The 26,038-nt window shown below is 34.4% G+C and overlaps 1 protein-coding gene across 1 annotated transcript in view; it reads right to left on the bottom strand.

Moving 5' to 3' along the window:
* Positions 1 to 632: 632 nt before the first annotated feature.
* LOC112049383 (glutamate receptor 1-like) overlaps positions 633 to 26,038 on the bottom strand; it is an 83,084-nt gene continuing 57,678 nt past the window's right edge. The window contains exons 4-16 of the mRNA XM_052890654.1: positions 25,318 to 25,449; positions 23,682 to 23,891; positions 12,913 to 13,020; positions 12,103 to 12,328; positions 11,252 to 11,346; positions 10,258 to 10,422; positions 9,788 to 9,934; positions 7,108 to 7,208; positions 5,836 to 5,986; positions 5,028 to 5,194; positions 3,153 to 3,255; positions 2,506 to 2,781; positions 633 to 2,152 (exon numbers count right to left, since the gene is read on the bottom strand). Coding sequence (XP_052746614.1) covers positions 1,988 to 2,152; positions 2,506 to 2,781; positions 3,153 to 3,255; positions 5,028 to 5,194; positions 5,836 to 5,986; positions 7,108 to 7,208; positions 9,788 to 9,934; positions 10,258 to 10,422; positions 11,252 to 11,346; positions 12,103 to 12,328; positions 12,913 to 13,020; positions 23,682 to 23,891; positions 25,318 to 25,449 — 2,046 coding nt within the window. The 3' untranslated portion in view covers positions 633 to 1,987. The remainder of the gene's footprint in view (positions 2,153 to 2,505; positions 2,782 to 3,152; positions 3,256 to 5,027; positions 5,195 to 5,835; positions 5,987 to 7,107; positions 7,209 to 9,787; positions 9,935 to 10,257; positions 10,423 to 11,251; positions 11,347 to 12,102; positions 12,329 to 12,912; positions 13,021 to 23,681; positions 23,892 to 25,317; positions 25,450 to 26,038) is intronic.

The raw sequence follows: 26,038 nt of genomic DNA, 5'->3' as shown, positions 1-26,038 counted from the left end.
AACTGATGAAATTAATATATATTCAGAAGAAAAATGTTTGGGTTAAAGATGACATTTTATACAGTTTACAATTAGGTAAATTGCCTTTTTACAGTTTCTGCGGGTGACAGTTACCTGTATGACGGTCATAATACGTACTATTATTGTGAATCACAGAAAACTTTGAAGAGTGAAAGGAACTGTCACCCGCACCATGCTACAGCGCACGAACTGTAACATAGCTCGCGTGGCTCTATCGCTCGCATTTTAAGACGACGCCTCAATTTCTTAATTTTCGATATTATTGACTTTACAACTGAAAATTGGCGTGTAAAAATCTCTCTCTCGTAAAGAGATAATAAACTTTACAAATTCTATCTCTTTCGTGTAGTCTTTAGCTTTTATTTAAAAATTTGATGACGATAATGTTGTGAAGATATTTACAAAACTTAAATTATGATTATTAATTCGGAAAGAAGATTAAAATTTTATCTTTATTTACAAAAACTTTCTCCGATTATTGAGCTCTATTGATTTGTAAATAGTAACTTAATTATTGTCAGCAGATCTAGAATATTTAGAATTAAAAAAATATATTAAAATAATAAACAAAAAATTTATTAAGTTATTAGATTTTTATTTACAATATCTGCTTACTCTTAAATAGTTAGTCGGTAAAACTAGAATAAAAAATATTTCAACAGTTCGAAACAGTTAAAAGTTACTATTTATATTAAGAGATGAGGTTTTGACGGCGTTCTAATAGAACGACAGCCTGCCATGGTCAGACACACCTCATTCATACTTTCTTCGAAATATCACGAGGAATCATGTCTGCAGTCCTCAGACCAACCCTTCGTTCGTCCCCTTTTAAAAATACGCTGTATACTTAGACGGTTAGGGGTTGGTTTGGAACCGGCTTCCAAAGCCAAATCCAAACTTCATAATTTGTTTTTTTATTTGGAGCTTCGGCTGACAAACATTCGGCCTCTATTGAATGAGTTATGTCTGGCTATCGCATACTCTTGGTACTTAAATAAATAAACGTTTTCCGCGAAAACGAATAACAAATTACAGGAAAGATAAATCAATTCGGAAATATTTGATTTCGGATGGAGAAATACAAAGGGGGAAAAGGCGAGAAGCGTCATGGGACAGTCGGAACGAAGTTACCTTCGCCCTTTGTATTGCGTATGTATTAATGAATAGACAAGAATATTTAACAGTACGCAAATTAAATTTGAAAGTCTAACGGGACTAAAGTTTGTAAAAACTTAAATTTCCCATTTTAATTTAGTTGTGGTATAGCATAAAAGTGACGCATATTTTTTTTTGTGTTTTATTCTTACAAATTCTTCAACTATCTAACATCGGTTACTGAAACTAAAAGATAATCCGAAGTAATTTAATATCCGTAACCGTATCCGAAACCGATATAATATTCGTATTCACATCTAAATCCAAAATTTTGAATTCATAACATCCCTTATGTTAACAATAAGATGATCTCTTTTCTTTACACATAGAACATCCTGTAACGTAATATTCCCTGAAATAGCGTTACAGTTAAAACTTTCGTAGCATAGCGTTTCGTAGCACTTTACCGTAAGCGTTCGTAGATCATGAATACGCACGGCCAGACGCCGCTAGCATACCGTATTGCTGTTGAAATATAATATTTTCCGCATTTACTGCGTTTATGCTATTCAAATTTAGTGATCACAATTTATAGACGTTAATTTAAGGTAAGACCAGCCCGCAGCGTCCAGTCGTACTCTAAGTATAGCTTGGCAATTTTGTTCATAATACTCCCGAATGACCCACGACTGATGCACCTCACTTCCCCGCAAGCACGATATCACACCCGCGCAGTCTTTCCCCCCGTCGCCCGCATATCATGGGAGTGTCATCAACGAACTTGCCAGACTGTACGTGATATATGCCCTGATTGGACGAACGCCTATGCTAAGGGAGTTTTATTGGAGTTGAAAGTTAAATTAATGGTCATTTAGAGCCAATGTAATTCGACCGGCGCAGCGCGTCGTGCCCTGCGGTAGACGGTTGGTCTGGCGTCCTCAGCTTCATCTGCAGATCTATCAGAATGGTCATACATTGGCCCTAGTTCTATATCCTCGATACTTGCAGGCCCTTCTCGTTCTTCTTGTTGGGTAAACTGTTGACAATAAATAAGATTGCGTCAGTAGTTAAAAAATTGTTTTACTAAAAATATTTGCAAGACGGTTGGCCTTTCCATCTTTGCAACTAAAATTTAAAGATGTTATTATTTTAATTAAAAACCCTTACAATAAAGAATAACTTAGTATCACAAATCCCGAGCGGATATCAACCCAGGGCCTCGTCATCCGAAACCTGAAAGCTGAAGACCGAAGTGATAGGCAGGTCGATTCGTGTAGGTGTAAATTGATTATCTTGACAATTACTAATGTTCGGCTTCGCATGTGTTCAATATACTGCACATATGCGGAGCCGGATTGTTCGTATGGCATTGTTATAATGTATTGTTACCTCAGAACAACATTCGCTCCATTCTATCTGTTCCATGTCGATGTCTACAGACGGAGTATTCAGCTGTGACTTGGACCGGCGTCGCGGGGAGGAGCTCTGGTCGTCGCCGGGCTCGTTTCCATCAGATCTATTCATCATGGCTAGCTCACTGCGTTTCATTGACCGTTTGCGTATTACTAATTCAAATAACCAAATCACACATGCGAGCAGCAGTCCTGTGACAAGGATGATGAATAGTCCGGATACTTCATTCAGAGCTAACTCTTCGTTGTTCAGCTGTAAGAATAAGTTCTTTTTTAGAATTGATAAGGATTTTGTCTTCTTAACTTCCTAAAACCTACAAATCAAATCATGAATAAATCTTGTCCTGAAGTTCTCTCTCCAACAGAAATGTATTTTTTATGACCTATACAGTAGTATTATAAACTACCGGACAATACATTAACTTATTAATTGTAACGTCCAGAAAGATAATTGCCAGCGTGTCGCCCAATAGCGTACTTATCTTTGTGAAAATATTTTCTTTTAAATTTAAATTTAATATTTTGTAACACACTATTATTATTAATTTTAATTAAATATTGTACTTCACAATTATAATATCATTATAACCGATAACTACGATATGTTTGACTTTTTGAAATTACCGTAGTGGGGAATCCGCATTGCGTGTCAATAAACCACTGTCGAACCAGTTGTTCTATCTCTCCCGCCTTGTGGAGTTCTTGTAGAGCCATATTGATGCAATCTCTGTGAGGAATAATATACTATAAAAAAGTCGGTTTACTGACGATAGCTGAACGTGACAACGTCATAAGAAAATACTGATGGAATGGTTGCATTTTTCTAAAATACTGTTTAATAGTTCAGATCAGAATATACTTTATTTCTTGTATAAAAAGTTGACAACCCTAGAGCGAGGGAACGACGCATGACGTCATCTTTTTTCGAGTGTGCAGCCGGCTCCATTGAATTTCATGTCGTTGTCACGTCAAAATATCAAATTTTTACGATCACAATTCAAAATGTTAGTCAACATTGCTACGCAAATTCGCAAAGGCGATTTCGCTAGTGCGCAACATTTTCAACAATTCCTTCACAAGCCTTGATCCTTTGTATATGATATTCGTGCAACAAGAAGTTACGTGACTTACGACTAATTTTAATTTACAAAGAATCTTGGCTTAGATGGATAAATACAAATGTCTTATTTAAATGTACTTTAACGAAATTATATAAAACTAAAAAGGTCATCGCATTTCAAATATAGATATGAGATGAAACATTTTTGTGAACGAAAATTGGGATGACTTGTGTAGCCTCATACGAGAGTAGTATTGTATTAGATAGTAATGTGGTACATTTTAACATAGTGCTTAATTACATTCGCCATCGCATGTTAACTAACGTACATGTTTATAAATACAGTTTAATCCGTTTACTAAAGTTTCACCTACGACGACTAAGCGCTTATAATGAGTAACATACTAGAATTTACCGTGTCCATACTTAATTACAATGCTTTCACGTAGGTGCTCAAGTTTGCATTCCGGGTCAGTTGGGTTATTCGCTAACTTAACAGTTTCAGAAAACGGAGATATTTACTTGACGATTTAAAAACCAAACTCATTTTTATATTAGTATTTGTTTGTGTCACTTAATTAAGTTGTCATTTAAAAGAAGGTATGGACTTTATTATCATCAGACTCTTGAGCTTGAGTCGATTTGTTGAAAGCTAATTTGCTACTCAGCGGACTTAAGGAGAACGTCTTTTATAAGTGGTTGTGCAGAAAATACGAGCATTTAATAAACGGCATTACAATTTGTTTATTCTTTTGTGTCCAGTATCATGGCAATCTCTGGCAACACAATAAGCCATTCATATGTCTATGATGTTGAATGTGGTACAGGCAGAATAATTATTCCCTTTGAAGGGTCCTTGTAATCTTACAGATAACAGACACTATGCCGTTTTAATCTTGAATATGTGAAACACAGACGCTGCGGTCCTATTATGGAGCCTACGGCAATTAAATTATCAGAAAAAAATATCAATTATATCAAATTATATCATAAATCCAAATAAAAATCCACACAGACAGATGCAACGGACATATTTTATATTATGTATAGATACGTATTGCTATTTTAGTCCATCGATTGCTCTGGATTCCTAAGTCCCCATTAGTCTGAGGATGGTCCTGTATCTATATAGTAATTTCATTGAAACAAGCGATTGAATATAAACGATATTTCTACAATTAGGCTTGGAGATTGAAACCATAGAACATAAATAAACTCTACTCTCTCATAATATGTTTAGGCTTTTAAGGTAGAGCGTTTACCACATACATTTGCGATGGAATCAAATATTTAAAACCGACCCAATAACTGTGGAGTTAAGATTTTTACTATATCACGATATTAAATATCACATTCTATGATATAGTTATCTTTATTGTTTCGTCGTTATAGATGAAAGGGTAGTAAACAGATTACAATGTACGTGTTTTATACTTCACCGTAAGATGGAATTCTTCGGGAAGGCAATGGCATATTTTTGGTCTCCAGGTGTAAGGTTGGATAACATCAGGTCGCAATCTTCCTCCTGGTCACCGGACCCTGGGACGAACCCCTGCCATGGATGGTCGCCGTCCTCTCCCTGGCTTAGTGGCATGGAGTATTTATCCTATATAATATATATATATTTATTTATTTTCAATTAGGTTTCTATACAAACAGTTCTGAAATTAAAAACCTGTTAGTGGTACAATGATCTTTCTCTACCACCGATGCACCGGCTCAGAAAGGAAATTGTACCAAAAAGAACCGACATGAACTCAGCAGCTATGCTCTTTAAAAATAAATCTAAATGTCAAATAATAGTATATTATTTAAAACCAAATTATTTTTTAAAGATACTCGTAAGCTAGATCTACAATTACGCCTGGTGATACACAATTGCGTAGGAACATGTTTGCCTTAAATATGCCTATGGACTCTGGACTTGAAGATACCCATATTGTAGGTCATGGGGGAAATAGAAGATGGGAGAGCCGTGATGAAACGCATCACCAAATGCGTTTTGCTGTTTCAAATACTACCACCCCAATTTAAGAGGCAATAAAGCTAATACAAATTTTTGCAAATGTTCAAGCCGTCTTCGAATTCTAAGCCCTCATTCGCACGTTCAAATAAAACAATTTTTATATAAACTTGTAAAGCACGTTCAGTTCTCGCCTCCATTTCATTTTGAAGGGGATTAATAGTCAATTAATTAACCATGCATTGTTGTCACAGTGATAGGTTTCCGGACGTGGTTATAGTTACCTTGGGGCATTTGGTGACCACAACTTGGGGTCCCAGAGGTAATCGGATGCGACTAACTGTCATGTAAGCAGTCATATTCGCCATGAAATTCAAAGTTATAATCATGGCGAAGAAAACCCAAACACCCACCACTATTCGCACAGCGTGGCTCCTGAAAGAAAGAAAAATGCGTGTATTACGAATATCTATACTAATAATATTATAAATGCGAAAGTAAGTCTGTCTGTCTGTTACCTTTTCACCACTAAAGGGCTGAACTAATCAAGAATTTTACTATAATGGTAAATGGGACCTTGGAGCAAAACATAGGGTACTTTTTGACCCTAAAATAAAAATAGAAGGGTTGAAATAATAGTAAAACATAATGGTTGAAAGTTTGTAGGAAAGTCCTTGATTTATAGAGTTACAGTTAAGAGTCACAGTTTTAAAAATTTGTTCATAAATTATAAAAAAATACAAACGTTAATGTGAATCAAGATTTTTTTTAATTTAACCCCTAGTGGTGAAATAGGGGTTAAAATTGTACATTGATATCCACGCGGACGAAGTCACGGGCGTCCTCTAGTCTTTTAATATATTTGCCAAAATGGATAATGAATGCAGTGTACGTTTATTCATACTTATTTATATTCGAAAATAGTAGACAATAAAATAAGGCGTTCCACAGGTATGTGTATCAGCAAATAAATTCTTTATAAACCTTCCACCCAGCTCAATATTGTGTATGCTTTAGTAGTATTAACTTTAAAACAAACTAAATATAATCAATTCATGCACATAAATAACTTATATCGTTGTCATCAACCCCTATTCGGCTCACTGCTGAGCTCGAGTCTCCTCTCAGAATGAGAGGGGTTAGGCCAATAGTCCACCACGCTTGCCCAATGCGGATTAGCAGACTTCACACACTCAGAGAATTAAGATAATTCTCTAGTATGCAGATTTCCTTACGATGTCTTCCTTCACCGTTTGAGACATGTGATATTTAATTTCTTAAAATGCACACAACTGAAAAGTTGGAGGTGCATGCCCCGGACCGGATTCGAACCCACACCTCACGACTCTATAAACGTATGTCTTAACTTAATTATTGCCATTTTAATATTTTTTTTCATTTATTCCGCGTGGTCATTTGTATAGCAAATAGAAAAATCTAGCTTAAATTTCTACTGCTCATTAAAATAATAATGGAAGTGGTTGTGGTTAATTTTTAATAACTTGTGACTAACTTTTATAGTTGTAACATAGATCAAACAAAGTGTATATACTAACCTTGGACTGTACTGATTGGAGTTTTGATGGAAGAGCTTCTGAATACAGAACCATGCTGCATTCGAAAAGTTTATCCGGACCACTCGAGTTACCGGACGCGTCTATTGCAACACATAACAAGTTATTATCAGTTATTTACATACGAGTATGTATGAATTGACAGGACATTTGTTGAAATATTTATGATAAAACTGCCATGTTATTTTGATAATAACATTAAAAAAATGAACTAAAAAGGCTTGAACCTTGGGATCTGTAAGGTCATTAAGTACATTAGTTACTCCGATGGATGAAAGTACATCCAAGAACGGGAAATGTGTCTTACATTCCTATATCGAAAAATAGTGGTAAACGATCCCTCATACAATTAATTAATTAATTGTATGAGGGATTATTAATCTTTCAAAGACCTATCCCACACTGAGAAAAACGAGTAAAAAAGTTAATCCACACTTTAAAATATAATTCAATATTGTAGTGTATGATATTATATGAAATTATATATGTGTTTACATTTTCAATGTACTCGTATATACTCATACTAAATTTTAGTTTTCTAGTAGTAGTATTAATAGGCTACGCTAAACTACGGACAATTAGACGGACGGACAGACAGACGGACATGGCAAACTATAAGGGTTACTTGTAGACTACGGAACCCTAAAACCATATGAACCTTTAGAAAAAAAATGCACAATCATTGCGGGAATGCTGCCTGGTGATGTGCACCCTACCTAGGGTTTTATCAATTTACTACTACAACATACTACATTTAATTATTATTATAATTTTCACTACTCTTGCTCAAAAACACTGTCATAATACCACTCCACGGCGGGGCTAAACAAGCATATTAGCCTCTAGGGGCTAAAGTAATTTTGTTTTTTTAATTATTGTCTGTTACGAGTACTAGTCAAGTACTAGCCTACTTTATAACGAAGGAGGTTTTATTCGTAAATGAATCATCCGGTAAGGCTTCTTCTTCTTCTTTTGGTTATATGGCTCCGCGCGTCGAGCGATTGAGCCAGAGGTAAGGTCCTGACTGTTTGATAAAAATAAAACTTGGAATTGGAATAAAATGCAGCGTTCTTGTCTGTGGAATGCGGTTATTTTTTTTTATTTGATTTTTATTGAGTTGCGAATTTATAGAGCGAGATTTGAAGACAACGGTGGACGGTGTAATAATACCTTTGCCTTTTCTTCATGGGAAAAAATTATATTAATAAAGAGAATAAAATTAAAGAGCGAGAATTTAAAAACAATTACTGTCGTGAATAATCTAATTACTTGATATTTTTAAATAAATTCATTGTGAATTTGTGAACGTAATTTATTTGTTTCGCAACATTTATTGTTATGTCTTCATCTAGTGAGAATGGTGACCCTAATTTGGAGATGGGTTAAAAAAAGACTTACAAATTAAACACCTACTTACGAAAAATTTAATAAGTGGAGAAAAGAACAACAAGTGCATTCTTACTTACAACTTACGCATGGTGTTTTTTAAACAATTATCTAACATGTTTACCCCTCATAATCATTATTCAACTTCACTGAAGTCGGAAATTAAGTTACTGGGTAAAAGCATCTCCCCGAAACATCCAAAGTTGTAGCATTTTGTACCTACATTTTAATTTTCAATTAAAATAAATCATTGATTATTGTACTAAACTATTTTATTTTCTCGCAATCGTAGTGAAAAGCAGAGTGTAACACGTGGGGCTAAACCCATTATAAACTCGGTTTCTATTTAGGCGGCCCTCGCCTTCGTCTCGGGCCCTAAAAATACCTCGTATATAATGGGTCTTTTTAGCCCCTTGTATAACAATCTACTATTGTTTGTTTTGTAGCTGTTTGTTATTTATAATAAATGATATTTTTTGAAAGTATTAGGTGTACTAAATTTTCAGAATAAAAGGGAAACGAGAAAGATTTAGCATCACATTTATAACAGACACTGTATGTTAGGAAGAACAAAGTTTCAGCTAGTAGTTAAAACAAATAGGGGCGGCAACAAAGCGCATGTGCGAGAGGTTTCGTTCCTAAAAGTTAGCCTTTATATCATTAGCGCTTAAGTGGCTTTAATGACATGGGTGCACTTAGATACATATCGTAGCAAAAATAAAGCTGGCTTTAAAGGGGTTTTAACCACAAAAGAGGGAACGTGCTTCGGTTTCTACAAAGCTATAAAAATCAATTACTCAGTTGTATTAGCGATCGGAATTAATATAATTAATTCTGCAACGGATACGACTTAATACTCTGAACGTACGTAGATCTAAAAGCCTGTGTGACCTGATCTTTGTCATTTATATGTTTGTAAGTTTGTCATTCCGTGATTTTAAAAGTATGGTAAGCAACTTTCTTTCTTTTTTAACATTTGATACTTAGACTAATTCACAAGTGCTCTTTAGTAGAAAAAAAGTTCTCCGTCTCCTATAAAAATGGTTCAGGAATTGTAGATAGTTTTTGGAAAAATTGAAGGCCCGCTCGCCCCAAAAATTGCATAAGTTATAAACAATTAACTAAAAATAAAAAAATGGATTCGGTTTTTGACTTACAACTCAAAAATTATGTACAATATTTCCAGTTTGACAAAAGATTAAAAAAGTTAAGCACATGTTAGTGTATCTATTAAATACAAGATGAAGGCTAAAACATAAATTAATAAGAGACTTACATCAATTGTAGCAATTTGGTTTTCAATATTTGCAATCCTCATATTGCCTTCGCGGCCATCTTGCTTCTTTGACCATTGATTGGATTCTAATCTTGAGACAAGGCTCAAGACTATGCTGGTCACGATCAAGCTTCCCAATATGGTTAACTGAAAAAGGCATAATTATAATGAACGAGTACCTACTTGAATATCATTAGTACAATTTGTAACTTTACATTTGTCTCGTATATTAAGAAATTTAACATAAAACCGACTAATTTGCCTCGATATTCATAAACATAGAATAAAATATAAACTTCAATTTTCTTTAAAATAAATTGAACTTTAAAAAGGAATGATTAGATCCACTTTATGAGAAGAAAATTGAGCTTTTAATCTTATTACATGTTTATAAATATGGCTGTACGTTTTCTGACTATTTATGCTTATAAATTTATACTACTTTTTGTTTAATTATATTAAATACTCACCCATAATTGTAGAGTCATTGGGTTCAGGAAACTGAACATGGATTCGTAGGACCATATCTCAGGTTTCTTTTTATGTTTGTTGAAAGTCATAAAAGGCATGCTGAAGTCCACGACCTCTTGACGTTTGTGTAAAATTTCTAATGGCGCCACAACTAGGTCGACCTCCTGAAATGGGGTAAGTCGACGTTAATGTCTTCTTTTATGATATTTCACTGTAAAGTCCTAGGTTCAACTATTGTCAGGCTTTTAGTTAAAACTTAGTTTTGACCAAAAATATTACTTTTTCCTTGTCAAAAATCTATAATGATTACTAATAGTTATTGTCAAAAATTTATAATGAAAACTAATAGTTATTTAGAGAATGTTACGGCTATTGGCGAGTACAATATGAAAGCAAGACGGATATGACGTCAGGTGGCTCGACTTGTTTCCGTAAAGAGTGGGGTGCCGTTGTGTAATTCTTTATGGGTTACTTGGGATAGGCGGGGAGAGTGACTTGAGTGGAAAAGGGGAGTGTTTGTTAACATTCAAAGGATCCTTTAACCCTACACACAACGTTCACAAGTGCGTGACTCTACTCTGCCATTCTAGGGTCTTATTTTGGTTACATTTTGTTGTTAATTAAGTTGTCCTAATGTTGTGAATCGTAACCTTTGTTCGACATTTTTTTTCTTAATTATATATTTTTTTAGAAACCACTTCTGAGTCTGCTAAATCTATACTGAAATTAAAAAGAGGTAAAGTTTGAGGTTTTCTTTGGAGTAAAAAATTTTGTACCCCGAAGGAAAATTGAATCTTTGTACAGAAACTGAATTCAGTCAACCTTTTTTTTTAAATTGCGGAAATCGCATATAGGAAATAATGATTGGAAAATATAGCTGTTCTAGTCCCTCTCTTTAATGAAAATGCACATAGATAAAGAGACCACACAAAACAGATAAAGCGCTTATGTTACGGGAAATGGACGCTATTTATTATTATTAAAAAAACATACCTTTCGCAATAGTTCACCTACAAGACCATCCCAACCGTCCGACGAATCGGGATTTTCTGTACCATACCTCCTGTCTTTGCCCAGTTTTAACGTATCTATTAGAAAAAGAATATTTATAAGCCATCATCATTTTGAGCCGTGATAGCCCAGTGGATATCACCCCTGTCTCCGATTCCGGAGGGTGTGGGTTCGAATCCGGTCCGGGGCACCTCTAACTTTTCAGTTGTATGCATTTTAAGAAATTAAATATCACGTGTCTCAAACGGTGAAAGAAAACATTTTAATCATGTCTGCCAATCTGCATTGAGCCAGCGTGGTGGATTATTGGCCTAATCCCTCTCAGTCTGAGAGGAGACTCGAGCTCAGCAGTGAGCCGAATATGGGTTGATTATGATGATGATGATGATCATTCTAGCACTCGGTTTTTTATTGAATGATAAGTTAGCCCTTGACTACGGTCTCACTTGATACTCGTAAGCCGTAAGTGAGGATGCGATCTAAGATCTAAATAGGACTAACATGGAAAAGGTACAAGTCTATTGTACCCATAACTCTGACGGTTTCTACGCGGCATCGTATCGGTTTGGTATGGCGTAAATAAGTATGAGCACTTGAGAAAACTGACGACATCAAGCGAGTCTCACGGATTCGCTGGATGCAGGCGGGTCAGGACCGTGATGTTTGGAAGTCCCTACAAATGACCCATGTCCTGCGGACCTGCGGTGGATGTCCATCGGTCATCCTCATTGTGATATGATCATGTGGTGATGATGATGTTGACTTGAGAAAACACAGTTATTTTGAAATTAGAGACGACAATTCCATTTTATGTGCGTCAGTTGATTACTTACAAGTAACGTCCATCTTTTTCATTAGCAGACGAGTAAGGTCCACACAGAAACCTCTTAACTGTGGGAGCTGTTCGGGATTGTCAGGTTTTGTATCTTGAATAACAAATGGGTATTCAGCGATGGTAGATATAACGTAGGTTTTATTCCTTAAGTATTGACCTAAGTCTTTGAGGATGGATTTCGGTAGCAATGGTACGTAGTCTTTGTAGTCATACCATGTGCCAATCTGTAACAAGTAAAATGATTATTCCCGTATAGTAATAGTTGAGGAAATGAATAAATGGTTCATCTGATGGTAGGTGGGAACCCATCGCCGATAACAACTTATGCAAGGCACGCGGCCTTAATTACACCGGCTACCAAACCCTTCACACCGGAACACGGCAACGACGAGTTCTGCTACAGAAAGGTAGCACTTCACATTATTATTTTTATATTAAGTATCTAAGTGTAATATACAACGTTAGTATTTTTTACTTTCCATTGATTTTATACAATGAATATGTTCTATTTTAAATAGCCTACTGCAGATTTGGAGTTTAGACATACCACGTTGCTACAATGCGGGTTGATAGGATAAGTGTTAATTGTAACGACTGTGGCCGATATACACTGACGACCTCCCAAGTCACGACTCAGGACTGTTACAGACAATTTCTCGAAAGAAAGAAAAGCTTAACAATTCATAGATCGACCCAGGACTCAAACTTAGTCTCCAGAGGGTACCGTGGAGTCTTTTTTCCGCGATACCTTCGGGAGGGATCCATAAATGCATTTCTCGGCGAGAAGTTTCCCAGGACTTGTGCGTACCTTAACGATATCCCCGGAGACTGTCATCTGGACTATCTGCAGCGTGAAGTTTTGCCTGTGGCCGTCCTTGTTGAAGCGAATCAAGCCAGTTATGCCTTCTATCTCCGTCTGCAGCAAACAAAACATTCTTCCTACTTTATACGTCATCTGTAACCTCACATCTTGAATGAATTCGCTCATGTTATGTCTAACCATAAAATCTAAGCGCAAAGCCATATATAAACAATAATGATCTATATTATGCTAATAAAAAAATGTAGAGGGTCATCGCACAGATATCAACTCGGATAGGGATCGTATCCATTCCGTCGCTGTCAACTATATGTCGATTCGGCTACGGCTAGAAGGCAATGCGACAAGCAGGAGGGCGAGGGACAAGCGTACACGGTGAGTCGTGGACAGTCGTGGAGCTTGTTCTGAGGCGAGACGATTATGTGACGATATTCCGATTAGTGCGCGTTGCAAGTAGTCGTCTTCTTTATTAAAGGAGTTTTAAATGAAGGAGACGACTAGAGTCGATACGGTGCCGATCCGATTTTATGTGTGCTATGACCTTTATTCGTAATGTGTGTGTTTGACTACGACGACACCTTACTTGACACGAATTACATTATGTTATACGTAACATAATAGAGCATAAAAATCGTATATAAAAAGTAAATAATAACGCATCAGAGTACATAAAATCGTATAAAAGAAAGTCCTACGCCGCGTTCGCGATTTACTCGGAAACTACTACACGCATTTTCATGCTGTTCTTACCGATACATTGTGTGATTCACAACTATGTTTAATTTTATAAAATTTAGATAAACGATACCTAATATTGATACACATGGTATTGTACCTATTTGTGTACACCCTACCCCCGGCAACAGCTGCCACGATCAACGCAAACAGCGCGTGACCAAATAGCACATTAAAGTTAGCATTAGTCAGTATTATGTTAAAGTGGACATCATTAGAACTAATAGCTTTATCGGCTACATTGACATCTCTCATTATCTAATCTAAAACTAATTAGTCAATCCGACCAAACTAATTAATCGTGGCACGTACTCGTAGGCCATAAGGTGTAATAAAATATTTTTAACAATAGCTATTCTTGTGACGGGAATGGCATTGCCGCATACACTATTTTGCGTTATCAGCGTTTTAGGTGAAAACTCCCAGTCGACTTTTAACAATAACTTTCGTAAATTTCAACCAATTTACAGAAAAAAAATAAAAACATAAATTATTTACAATATGTATTTGTGTAAGCCGCATGAAAATCCGGCAGTTTTAAGTTTGTGGCGAACATACGGACGCAGCTAAAATCTTTGTTTTATAATATGTATATATTTGGAAAATTACCGCCAACAATATGTATCCAATCAATAACCTCGTCCAACAGAAGTTGGTTGATACAAGCTGGCACCTGTGTGCGCTGTAATTCGCTTAATTTGAAACCGACCCAAACCTGCCCCGCGGGCTTGGTCCGAATCAATTGGGAAAAAGTGCTCGCTAAATTACATCGAATTCATCTAATGTATTAAAGGAATTAAAACGTTCTGTGTTTCAGACTATTGGATTAGGGTCTTCGGTTTTTATTTATAACTGGAGTTTACACTTGAACTTCTATTTTCGTGTTATTAAAGCCAGTAAATATAAACGACAAGCCGACTCTCCGTGGTTTCTGTTCCCGTGAAAAACGTAGATAAAAAAAGATAAAATATAGCCTACTAGCGGACTTCGTCCGCGTGAAATTCACTTTTTCACAAATCCCGCGGGAACCATGGATTTTATTTTTCCGGGATGAAAAGTAGCCTATTTGTTAATCTACCTCTATTTCAAATTTCAGGTGTCCGTTTCAGTTCAGTAACCGAGGCGTGAAAGAATAACAAAATCAATCATACCATCAAAATTATCAGGTCTTGGCAAATCTCGGGAACACATGATTTTTTTCGGGATAAAAAGTAGTATATGTGTTAATCCAGAGGAAAAACTATTTTCATTCCAAATTTCAGCCAAATCGCTTCAGTAGTAGCGGCGTTAAAAAGTAAAAACATTCATACAAACTTTCGCGTTCATAATATTAGTAGGGTACTCACAAATAACGTGACTTTGTAATGGTAAAATAACTTTAGTAGATCCAGAGATTACTGCCTTAGAATACCACAAACTTTATCCTTATATAATATTACAGATAATTAAAAGTGAACTATTAAGTTTCCTAATAGTTTTTTAACTAGCTTCTTGCGCAAAGTGCTCGAATACATTTCTTAGAAGGCTTCTATTTTTTTTATGGTAATGGTTATGTGTGTTGGGTGTTTTTTTAAATAAAATAAACCGTTTCGAAAATATCCTGTGACTTAAATGACTTACTCAAGATTAGTAGAGACGTTCACTAGAGGTGACCTTTTCTAGATCCTTTATACGAACCGTGTTTCTTTAAGCTGAAGTTCCTCAATTTCTCATTGAATAATGTGTGGATAGAGCCTACGATATGTGTACGCAATAAAAATTCTGACCCATTTTTTAAAGAACAAAGGGTTGGTATACTCGTACAAGTTATACAAGTTACGAATATGTCATACTATACGTACACAGCAGTATAACAAAAATAATGTAAGATGCCCCTTCAATTATTGCTAACAAATAATACTTTATATAAAATTATCTATTTATATATAAGCGAAAAGACTCATCACGAAATATCGAAAATTGCTTGACGTACAAGAACAAATTTGGCGGAGAGGTAGTTTATAGTTAGTAGATGACTTCATACCCGCCCAGTCTTTTCCCCCGTCGCCCGCATATCATGGGAGTGTCATCAACGAACTTGTTAGACTTACTTTGGGGCTAGATTTAGTAGAGGTTCCTAATACAAGACCGCCTTCACCCAATACCAATAGATAGTATATAACAGATATGGGTTTACTAATAGATATGGGTTGTCTAAAAAAATTCTACGAAAAAAATTAGATTAAAAATAAATTCAGTTTAGTCATAGTTACTTGTAGGTACTAGTTTTTTATGATGATTAACCACTAAATGTGTGTCACGATGCAGTGTCACGTGTCATCAGGTCTCCTCGTAGTCAAAAACACAGACAGAATAAACAAAACTTGGTGATTTCGCTAGAACTCATTAAATATCACAGAACATTAGAAAAATATAGATGGAGCATTTGTTGAAATACCATACGCTGATAATATTATAAATGAATGATTTTTATTTAATTATTTGGAATATTTTTTTTTGTACTTATTAGACTATATTATTGACGATTTTATGATAAGATTTCTTGATAAGACTGTATATCGGTCATGTATAATTTATACACAAACACAAAACTGTTATAAAATAGAAAATTATTAAGAAAAACATCTTGTTCGTAGCTTTCTTTCATCATGATGAAAAACACAGATATTTTCACTGAAATTAATCAGCTATCTTCGAAAATAAGACAAGGTTAAATTAAAGCACCCATATTTTTCGTCGGGATTAAAAACTCTCGCTAATGGGATCTTATTATGATTGAAATCGAAGTTTGCATAGTTTAAGAATGCTTTTCATATAAAGGCCATACTCGGAATTACATCAAATATAAAATACTAGCGACCCGCCCCGGCTTCGCACAGTTGCTATGTAGATACGGATATTATGATAAGTATATACAGGATATCTTTATGGCACACCCCATGCCTGCCGACCGATGCCAACCGGGACGAAACGTACGTCCCGGCAGCCGATGTGCCTTCGCTTATTAAATTTCTGATATAATACTTTCGGTATTGTAATATGTATGTACCTGACATATAAATCATTTTCTTGAAACGCTCTAACTGTTGCTGACAACTGCATTAAAATCCGTTGAACAGTTTAAAATATCTCTGCTAATATAAAGCGGAAGCGACTTCATTTTATACTATGTATATATGTATAATAATAATGATTATGAGCGCGACTGAACTTTAAATCTTTTTTGTACATAATGAGACAGGCCCAATTTGAGTTTCAAGATGATCTAAATTTACACCTCCGTCTATGTTTTTCCTATAGTTTGTGTTGGACATAAATAAATGATGTAATTCATTCGCTTATGCAATATAATGGGGTAAAAGAATTCATAAAACAAGCATATGCTGGAAGTCCTTATCCGATTTTGATGATCTTTCTTTTAAAAGTCATGTTTTTATGTTATTTAAAATCAGAAATGTTTTAGTGCGGGGACGAAATAATTAGTATTGTTAAAAAAAAGCTATGCTATATATACCGACTTCAAAGATACAAACGTATGCAGAATAACATTAAGCGAAAGAAAATATTATAATATTTTATCAATAGTCCAATTAATGGGCCAACAATCAGTCGTCTACCGTTTTCCTCGCTTGAAGGTTAGGATTGTTTCATCATATTTATATGAGACTATGTTTGGATTGTACCCTTTATAGTAAAAAAAGAATTATCAAAATCGAACCACTCAATAAAAAGTTATACATGGTTTTACAGTAAAATTAATAGGTAAACAACCAATCATCCCCTGTTTTTATAATGTAAAAACATAACTTTTTATTTTTTTAATAAAAAAGTTATAAGTTCGTACATGACCCCAAATAAATTTAAAAAACAATACAAACTCTATGAGTAAAAAAACAAGGGATGATTGAAGTAGTCCGATTTTAATAACTCTATTTTAAATAGAAAGGATATATTTAACACAATTTGTTTTCTCATTAATTTTAATGTAAAACGAAGCATAACTTTTTATTGAGTGGTTCAATTTTGATAATTTTTTTTTTTAATAGAAAGGGTATATTCCTAAAATGGTCCGTCCCATATAAATTTATATGGGAGGGTAGGAAAATAGAAGACGATTGATCGTTTTACCATTAATTTTAATGTAAAACTATGCGTAACTTTTCACTGAGTGGACTGATTTTGATTATTCTTAATTTTTTACCCTTTATTTCGAAAAACAATTCCAATCCTAAAGGAAGGAAAATACGTTACAATTGATTGTCTACCCATTATTTGTACGATTTGCATTGGAAAATATTATTAGTGTTTTCTTCTGCTTATTAGTTTTCTGTAAAAGTTTGTGTTTTCGAAGTCGGTACTGTATTGTTTTTTAATTATTTATATTATTTATAAATAATTAAAATTTTTATTATTTATATATTTTTATTAATTTTTATTAATTATTTTATTATTTATATATTTATAAATAGCATATATGTATATGCTATTTATAATACATAATATAATAATTTTTAGTTATATAAATAATTCCGGCCCCATTCTAAAAGGTTTCTGATTTCAAATAATATAAAAAAACAAATTGAACAAAAAATAAATCATGAAAATCGGAGCTGTTTCTGAGGAGGTCGAGGAAATATGCTCTATTGATTCCACTAATTATTTAACAATTTAAATGTCTAACTTTTTATTGAGTGGTTCAATTTTGATAATTTTTTTTTTTAATAGAAAGGGTATATTCCTAAAATGGTCCGTCCCATATAAATTTATATGGGAGGGTAGGAAAATAGAAGACGATTGATCGTTTTACCATTAATTTTAATGTAAAACTATGCGTAACTTTTCACTGAGTGGACTGATTTTGATTATTCTTAATTTTTTACCCTTTATTTCGAAAAACAATTCCAATCCTAAAGGAAGGAAAATACGTTACAATTGATTGTCTACCCATTATTTGTACGATTTGCATTGGAAAATATTATTAGTGTTTTCTTCTGCTTATTAGTTTTCTGTAAAAGTTTGTGTTTTCGAAGTCGGTACTGTATTGTTTTTTAATTATTTATATTATTTATAAATAATTAAAATTTTTATTATTTATATATTTTTATTAATTTTTATTAATTATTTTATTATTTATATATTTATAAATAGCATATATGTATATGCTATTTATAATACATAATATAATAATTTTTAGTTATATAAATAATTCCGGCCCCATTCTAAAAGGTTTCTGATTTCAAATAATATAAAAAAACAAATTGAACAAAAAATAAATCATGAAAATCGGAGCTGTTTCTGAGGAGGTCGAGGAAATATGCTCTATTGATTCCACTAATTATTTAACAATTTAAATGTCTAACTTTTTATTGAGTGGTTCAATTTTGATAATTTTTTTTTTTAATAGAAAGGGTATATTCCTAAAATGGTCCGTCCCATATAAATTTATATGGGAGGGTAGGAAAATAGAAGACGATTGATCGTTTTACCATTAATTTTAATGTAAAACTATGCGTAACTTTTCACTGAGTGGACTGATTTTGATTATTCTTAATTTTTTACCCTTTATTTCGAAAAACAATTCCAATCCTAAAGGAAGGAAAATACGTTACAATTGATTGTCTACCCATTATTTGTACGATTTGCATTGGAAAATATTATTAGTGTTTTCTTCTGCTTATTAGTTTTCTGTAAAAGTTTGTGTTTTCGAAGTCGGTACTGTATTGTTTTTTAATTATTTATATTATTTATAAATAATTAAAATTTTTATTATTTATATATTTTTATTAATTATTTTATTATTTATATATTATTTATATATTTATAAATAGCATATATGTATATGCTATTTATAATACATAATATAATAATTTTTAGTTATATAAATAATTCCGGCCCCATTCTAAAAGGTTTCTGATTTCAAATAATATAAAAAAACAAATTGAACAAAAAATAAATCATGAAAATCGGAGCTGTTTCTGAGGAGGTCGAGGAAATATGCTCTATTGATTCCACTAATTATTTAACAATTTAAATGTCTCTTGGGTATAAAATAATACGCAAAATCAAAGTCGGAAAAATTCGCGACGTAAGATAAATAAGATCGGCAAGAGGAGAATGAAAGGAATAATGTTAAAACAATAATTTTTGGAAACGGAGATAGGTTTGCAATTACGAACCTGTATATGTAAGGAATTTTCTATTCCTCTGAGTTTGTATGTATATTGTATATTGCTTACGCTAGTTAAAAACCCAGTGAACGCCACAGATTGTTGTACTATTTTTACTTTTATATTGCGTCTTCCAAAATAAAGTTCACGTTCTGTGCTGTTTGCACGGTGTTATACATAAATATATAATACCTGACGGCCTCCGTGGCGCAGTGGATTGCAAAACGGAGGTCCTGGGTTCAATCCCCGGCTGGGCAGATTGAGATTTTCTTAATTCGTCCAGGTCTGGCTGGTGGGAGGCTTCGGCTTTGGCTAGTTACCACCCTACTGGCAAAGACGTACCGCCAAGCGTATGAATTAAGAAAGTATGCAGGTTTCCTCACGAGGTTTTTCCTTCACCGTGTGAGACACGTGATATTTAATTTCTTAAAACGCACACAACTGCAAAGTTGGAGGTGCATGGCCCGGAATTCGAACCCGCACCCTCTGGAATCGAAGGCAGAGGTCATATCCACTGGGCTATTACGGCTACCACAGGATGTAAAAGTAAAAGAAATAGTAATTACTTTAACACCGAGTGTTTAAAAAGTGCAACAGCTTAGTTTATTGCCGGCGCTTCTCAGCCGTGTACCTAGTGGGAGTTTTCAATATTTTTATAATGTTACTATCGCGTTAACGTAAACGCGAATTCATATGGAATTAAAACAGTTGTGCAGTAGTGCCAATAGATGGCGCTGTTTTAATTCCTTAGAAATTCACGTTTACGTTAACGCTGTCGTCACAGTATCAAACTGTCACTAGGCCCTCTGTGTGCCTAGTGGGAGTTTTAAATTTTTCATACTGTTACTATCACGTTGACGTTTTCTCAAATTTTATATGGAATTAAAACAGTTGTGCAGTAGTGCCAATAGATGGCGCTGTTTTAATTCCTTAGAAATTCACGTTTACGTTAACGCTGTCGTCACAGTATCAAACTGCCACTAGGCCCTCAGAACCCGCTTTCCGAAGCAGTAGTAGTCTAACAAATTGTCAAATAGTGTTACAAATAGTCAAACATGCCGTCTCAAAACTGTTTTTTACCTAAGCTTACCAGAAATAATGAATTATGATTTTGTTATTTTGATGTCTTCATACAACATAAATCGCATACAGATTTTTTATTTCAAATAAATTTTTATCTTTTTTAAATATATACTATATACGTATATATTTGAAAGTATAATATTTACTTACTCTGTGGCTGTATAACGATGTTTGTATTGTCCAAATATGTATTTATTTCTATTTATTTATAGAGGAATGAAAAACATTTGAGTGTTATTTTGGAGACACAATATAAAGGTGAAAGCTCACTGGTGTATTTTGGAGACACAATATAAAGGTGAAAGCTCACTAGTGTATTTTGGAGACACAATATAAAGGTGAAAGCTCACTGGTGTATTTTGGAGACATAATATAAAGGTGAAAGCTCACTGGTGTATTTTGGAGACACAATATGAAGGTGAAAGCTCACTGGTGTATTTTGGAGACACAATATGAAGGTGAAAGCTCACTGGTGTATTTTGGAGACACAATATAAAGGTGAAAGCGCACTGGTGTATTTTGGAGACACAATATAAAGGTGAAAGCTCACTGGTATATTTTGGAGACACAATATAAAGGTGAAAGCTCACTGGTGTATTTTGGAGACACAATATAAAGGTGAAAGCTCACTGGTGTATTTTGGAGACAATATAAAGGTGAAAGCTCACTGGTGTATTTTAGTTTAAACTGTTAATTTCCCACTGAGTGCATGTAAATCACTGTGTTCACTCTGCAATTCGATTGTACGAGTATTTTCTTGTATACTAAACTAGCTGACGCCGCGCGGTTTTACCCGCGCGGTTCCCGTTCTCATAGAAATACGGGAATAATATATAGGCCTTAAGAGCCTTCCTCGATAAATGGGCTATCTAACACTGAAAGAATTTTTCAAATCAGACCAGTAGTTGCTAAGATTAGCGCGTTTAATAAAACAAACAAACAAACTCTTCAGCTTTATAACATTAGTATAGATAATTGAACTCTTTAATTATTAGGTATAATTGGATAATAGTTTAACGTAAAAAAATATTAAATAAACGGGATAAATCGTATTATTTGTCAAATTGAGCCTATAATAACCGGAACCACGTCATTTATTAAATGCTGAGTGAGTTTGACAGTCCACACTCACACCTAGTGGCGTGCACTTAATCGATGTAAAAATGCACTGCTTAATAGCTAAGGACTCAATACAAACCTATGATGCACCACAGAATACATAGATGAATTAGGATTTTTCCAATTTTTACTTATAGTGCATGCCCTAGTTAAAAACCTTATGCACGCCATATTTGTAGGCGGAGTTGGTGGATTTAAGAGGTTCAAGATTTGAAAGATTTTGTCTCTGTCATCCAAATGTAATGCGTATTTTTTTTATTACTTTCATGGGGTTATCATGTTCTTAGACATTATGCTTCGTGGCAAGCCTTCGTTATTATTATTATCAGCGCATTTCAACGGCCCACTCCTTCCTTATAGAAGAGGGGGCATATTCATTATAAATGCACTTGATATAATATTCTAAGATGACTTTAGAAGTATTCTCACGAAGCGACTAAGTGTCTTGCAACTAGGGATTTTTGTAGAGTGTCCCAAAAAAAATATTAAAACTTTACTGACAATCTTTTATCTGACCATCTCAGACTCTACATTACAAATTTCAAATATTTATTACAATCTAATATTGATAATAATAATTAAACATTGAAATATATCGAACTCGTAGTACTATAATATATTTAAAGGTTTGTATTTAATACACGAAGAAGTAATTACTACTTGTAACTGGCTCAAAATTACCAAGGTGCAGAATTGGCTTTGCCAGCAAATTATGTCTTAAATCTTAATTTTATTGAGAAAATAAAATTACTAAAATACTAAAACCAACTTTTTTTGAGTGTACATCAAACAATACAATTAATAAATTAAATAAATTTAAAAATATATCAATATAGATGCATAGAAAGTCAACTCGGGAACGCGTCTTAATGTACGATCTTCAACAAAAAGTTCAAAATATTTATGAAAAATTAAAACCTATTATAGTTCTATATTAAATTAAAACTTATAATATAGTTCTATATTATAGATTTAAAAAGACGTCTGTGCCGTAAAATTATTATTTATTACCATAATTAAGCTTAGCTAGGTATATCGATATAGTAAGGCTAAGTATATTCATTGGCAAAATAGTAACCAATTTCTAGGTCTTCCGTATTTCGTTCACATTGTCAGAACTGGCGGTGATAATTTCGAAAACTAATCGTTTTTAGTAAAGTGGAAGGGGCCAGGAGAAGTCATCTTTAGCTAAGTTACATTTTTTCAATAAACGCTAAAGTTTGGAAAATTAAAAAACGTATGGGACATAACCGTTAGACGGCTTATGATCACGTGACCAACCCAACATTCTCTTTTGTTTTCAAAGCGTTAGCGTTTGTAAAAAAAGAATTGATGCGTAATTTGGTTACAGGTCCCAGACTCGCACCACACTCGACTTTACGGTCTACGATGCTCTCTAAGTAGCTGGAGACATTGCAAGATTCGATAAGATAGTGATAAAGACCGTCAAAGATGGAGGAGTTATGACCCTCACATATGAGGAACACGGAGAAAATATTAAAATAACTTTAATGTCTTATCTCCAGTCCATCTTCTAAAATACGTCTAATTTGTTGATTTCAATTGCGGCTCTATGAGATTAGAAACATTACAAGATAAATTCGCACTAGTTGGGTAGATAACTTTGTCTCTTATACCAGTGTTTATACGAACCCCTTTGATGACTTGCGCAAACCTCTCCCCATACTTTGCGGGGTAGAGTAAGATGTCCCCGTAGCATTCGATGCCGGCCTGATGATGGACGGACGATGTGTCCGCCGAAACACTTTTGTTGTTGCGAAGAAAATCGGGATATTGTTCCACCATCTTTTTTAATGAGTGATGAAGTACTTGCACCAAGTCGTACATAAGAGCACCTTGCGCCTGTTGAAGGAAATAACCATCAATAAATATATCATCATCATCATCATCATTTGTGTATTTAGAATTATATTTCATTTTGTTAATTAATTTGCAGTCACAATGATTAGATCATAATTAGATAGATAATTAAATAAATAGACCGAAGGACCCACTAGACCAAGCCTTCCTACTTTTGCTTTTTCCTTTGCTTTTTTTTAAGAATGCCCATTTTTCATGTATACTTATAATAAATCTGTAGAGAAGAGGTCACTTCTGTACATGAAATATATTTCCAAAATAACTATCAGGGGGTGATTAGTGATCGATACTGATGCCCAAAATGCAATCAGTAATCCATACATATGTAGTCATTAATCCATACATCATACTGGCGAAAGGATAAATCGATTTATAAAAACAACAATATCAATAAAGAGCCGCCAGAACGCAGGATACAATTAAGATTCGTGAAGAAGGCTTCATTGGGATTCATCTCAGAGTCAAAGGTCACTAAAAACAGGGGTGTAGATTACCATTACATATTTACGTGATGGCAATACGAAATGGTAACAATTCCTTAGAGTCACGATCTCGGATCATTATGAAAATAATTATACATTCAGTTGGCGATCTATGTAAATAGCCCCGTTTAATAACGTCTTGTTAGGCTTTTAACGGTGCTGTGGTTCGGATATAGCAATTGCAATCGATTGTTCAACGGTTTAGAGGCGGCCAAGGGCATAGACAGCCCGTAGGGAGGGATGGGTCTTCGTCCGCGTGAAATATACTTTTTCACGAAAACCCTCGGGAACCAAGGATTTTTGATATAAAAAGTAGCCTGTGTTAATCCCGAGTGAAATCTTTTTCAGCCAATTGGTTTAGTAGTTGCGGCGTTAAAGAGTAACAAACATCCATACAAAGTTTTGCATTTATAATATTAGTAGGATGAGAAAATTATTAAAAATATGGATTATAGGTAAAGTAATCGTCTAATCAAATCGAATCCAAGACTTCCTCATTCGTATTCGTATTAGTATTATCTTTTTTTTTTTTTTTTTTTCCTTGAGGAGGAAAAAATCCCTGCGGACTCCTGCCTGTTGACAGGGCATGTCCGACTTGCACGGACTAAAATAACCTCCTCTACTCCAAGGGTGGCACGGGACCGCAATGCATTACTTCATGCCCCCCTCTTAAGAATTTTCTCTCTTCTTTTTCTCATCTTTTTCTCGAACCTCTCTTCTCCTCATTGTTTCTTTCATCATTTGCGCGTATGCGTGCCACTCTTTTTCGCTATTCAGCATACGTGTTACTAAGTTATAGGTCAGAGAACGCGCCCAACTTTTTTCTATTAGTATTATCTACGAGAATGTTATTACTAATGTGAGGACGTTACTAATATACGAGAATGTTATTATGTCTACTGTGTTAATAAGCAGAGATTGCTTACCGATATATAATCTCTGGGCCAAGACTCGAAGAAGTTCTGCACATTCTTGCTCGAGTGGTCCAGAATCTGGAACCCTGTGACGTTGATAGCCCCAAACTCGGTGATGTTTTTGTCTCTTAGATCATCCATGACCTGGAGGTATGCATTAATTTATTACCTTTTATAAATAAAATATATGTAGTAACGAACGATTATCACTGACAAGTATATTGTTGCCAACAGACCATACAGTGCTAGTCGATCGGTCAGTGCGTCATGCAATAATTGGTGATATTACTGTTCCACATAAAGATAATCTGGTTAAAGCTGAAAAAGAAAAAGTATCAAAATACTTGGACCTTGCTCACGAGATTACTGGCATGTGGCATGTTGAGTCAACTATTATTGTTCCGATAGTCGTTTCAGTCAATGGTCTAAATATATAAAGTCAATGGTTTAAATATATAAAGCAAATAGCGAAAACTTCGAACAACATCTTCAGAAGCTTTCACTTAACTGTTGGATCAAGAGTCGGATACAGAAGGCAGTGATTCTTGAGACGGCGCGTATTGTGAGGAGGTTCCTCACTCTGGAGCCCTGACCACCGGTTGCTTGGGCACTCAAATGTCCCGCAACGGGAGGGTGAATTTTTTTAATACATGTGCCAGTTGTAAACATCGAATGTGGTTTATGTAACCTACTCGTATCTACCTCTTTTTCTTCTAACATCATTTATGTGTGT

Source organism: Bicyclus anynana, chromosome Z (assembly GCF_947172395.1).
Source record: "Bicyclus anynana chromosome Z, ilBicAnyn1.1, whole genome shotgun sequence".
Taxonomy (NCBI): domain Eukaryota; kingdom Metazoa; phylum Arthropoda; class Insecta; order Lepidoptera; family Nymphalidae; genus Bicyclus; species Bicyclus anynana.
Note: the sequence above shows the minus strand (reverse complement) of the source record. Positions and strands in the feature narration are given on the sequence as shown.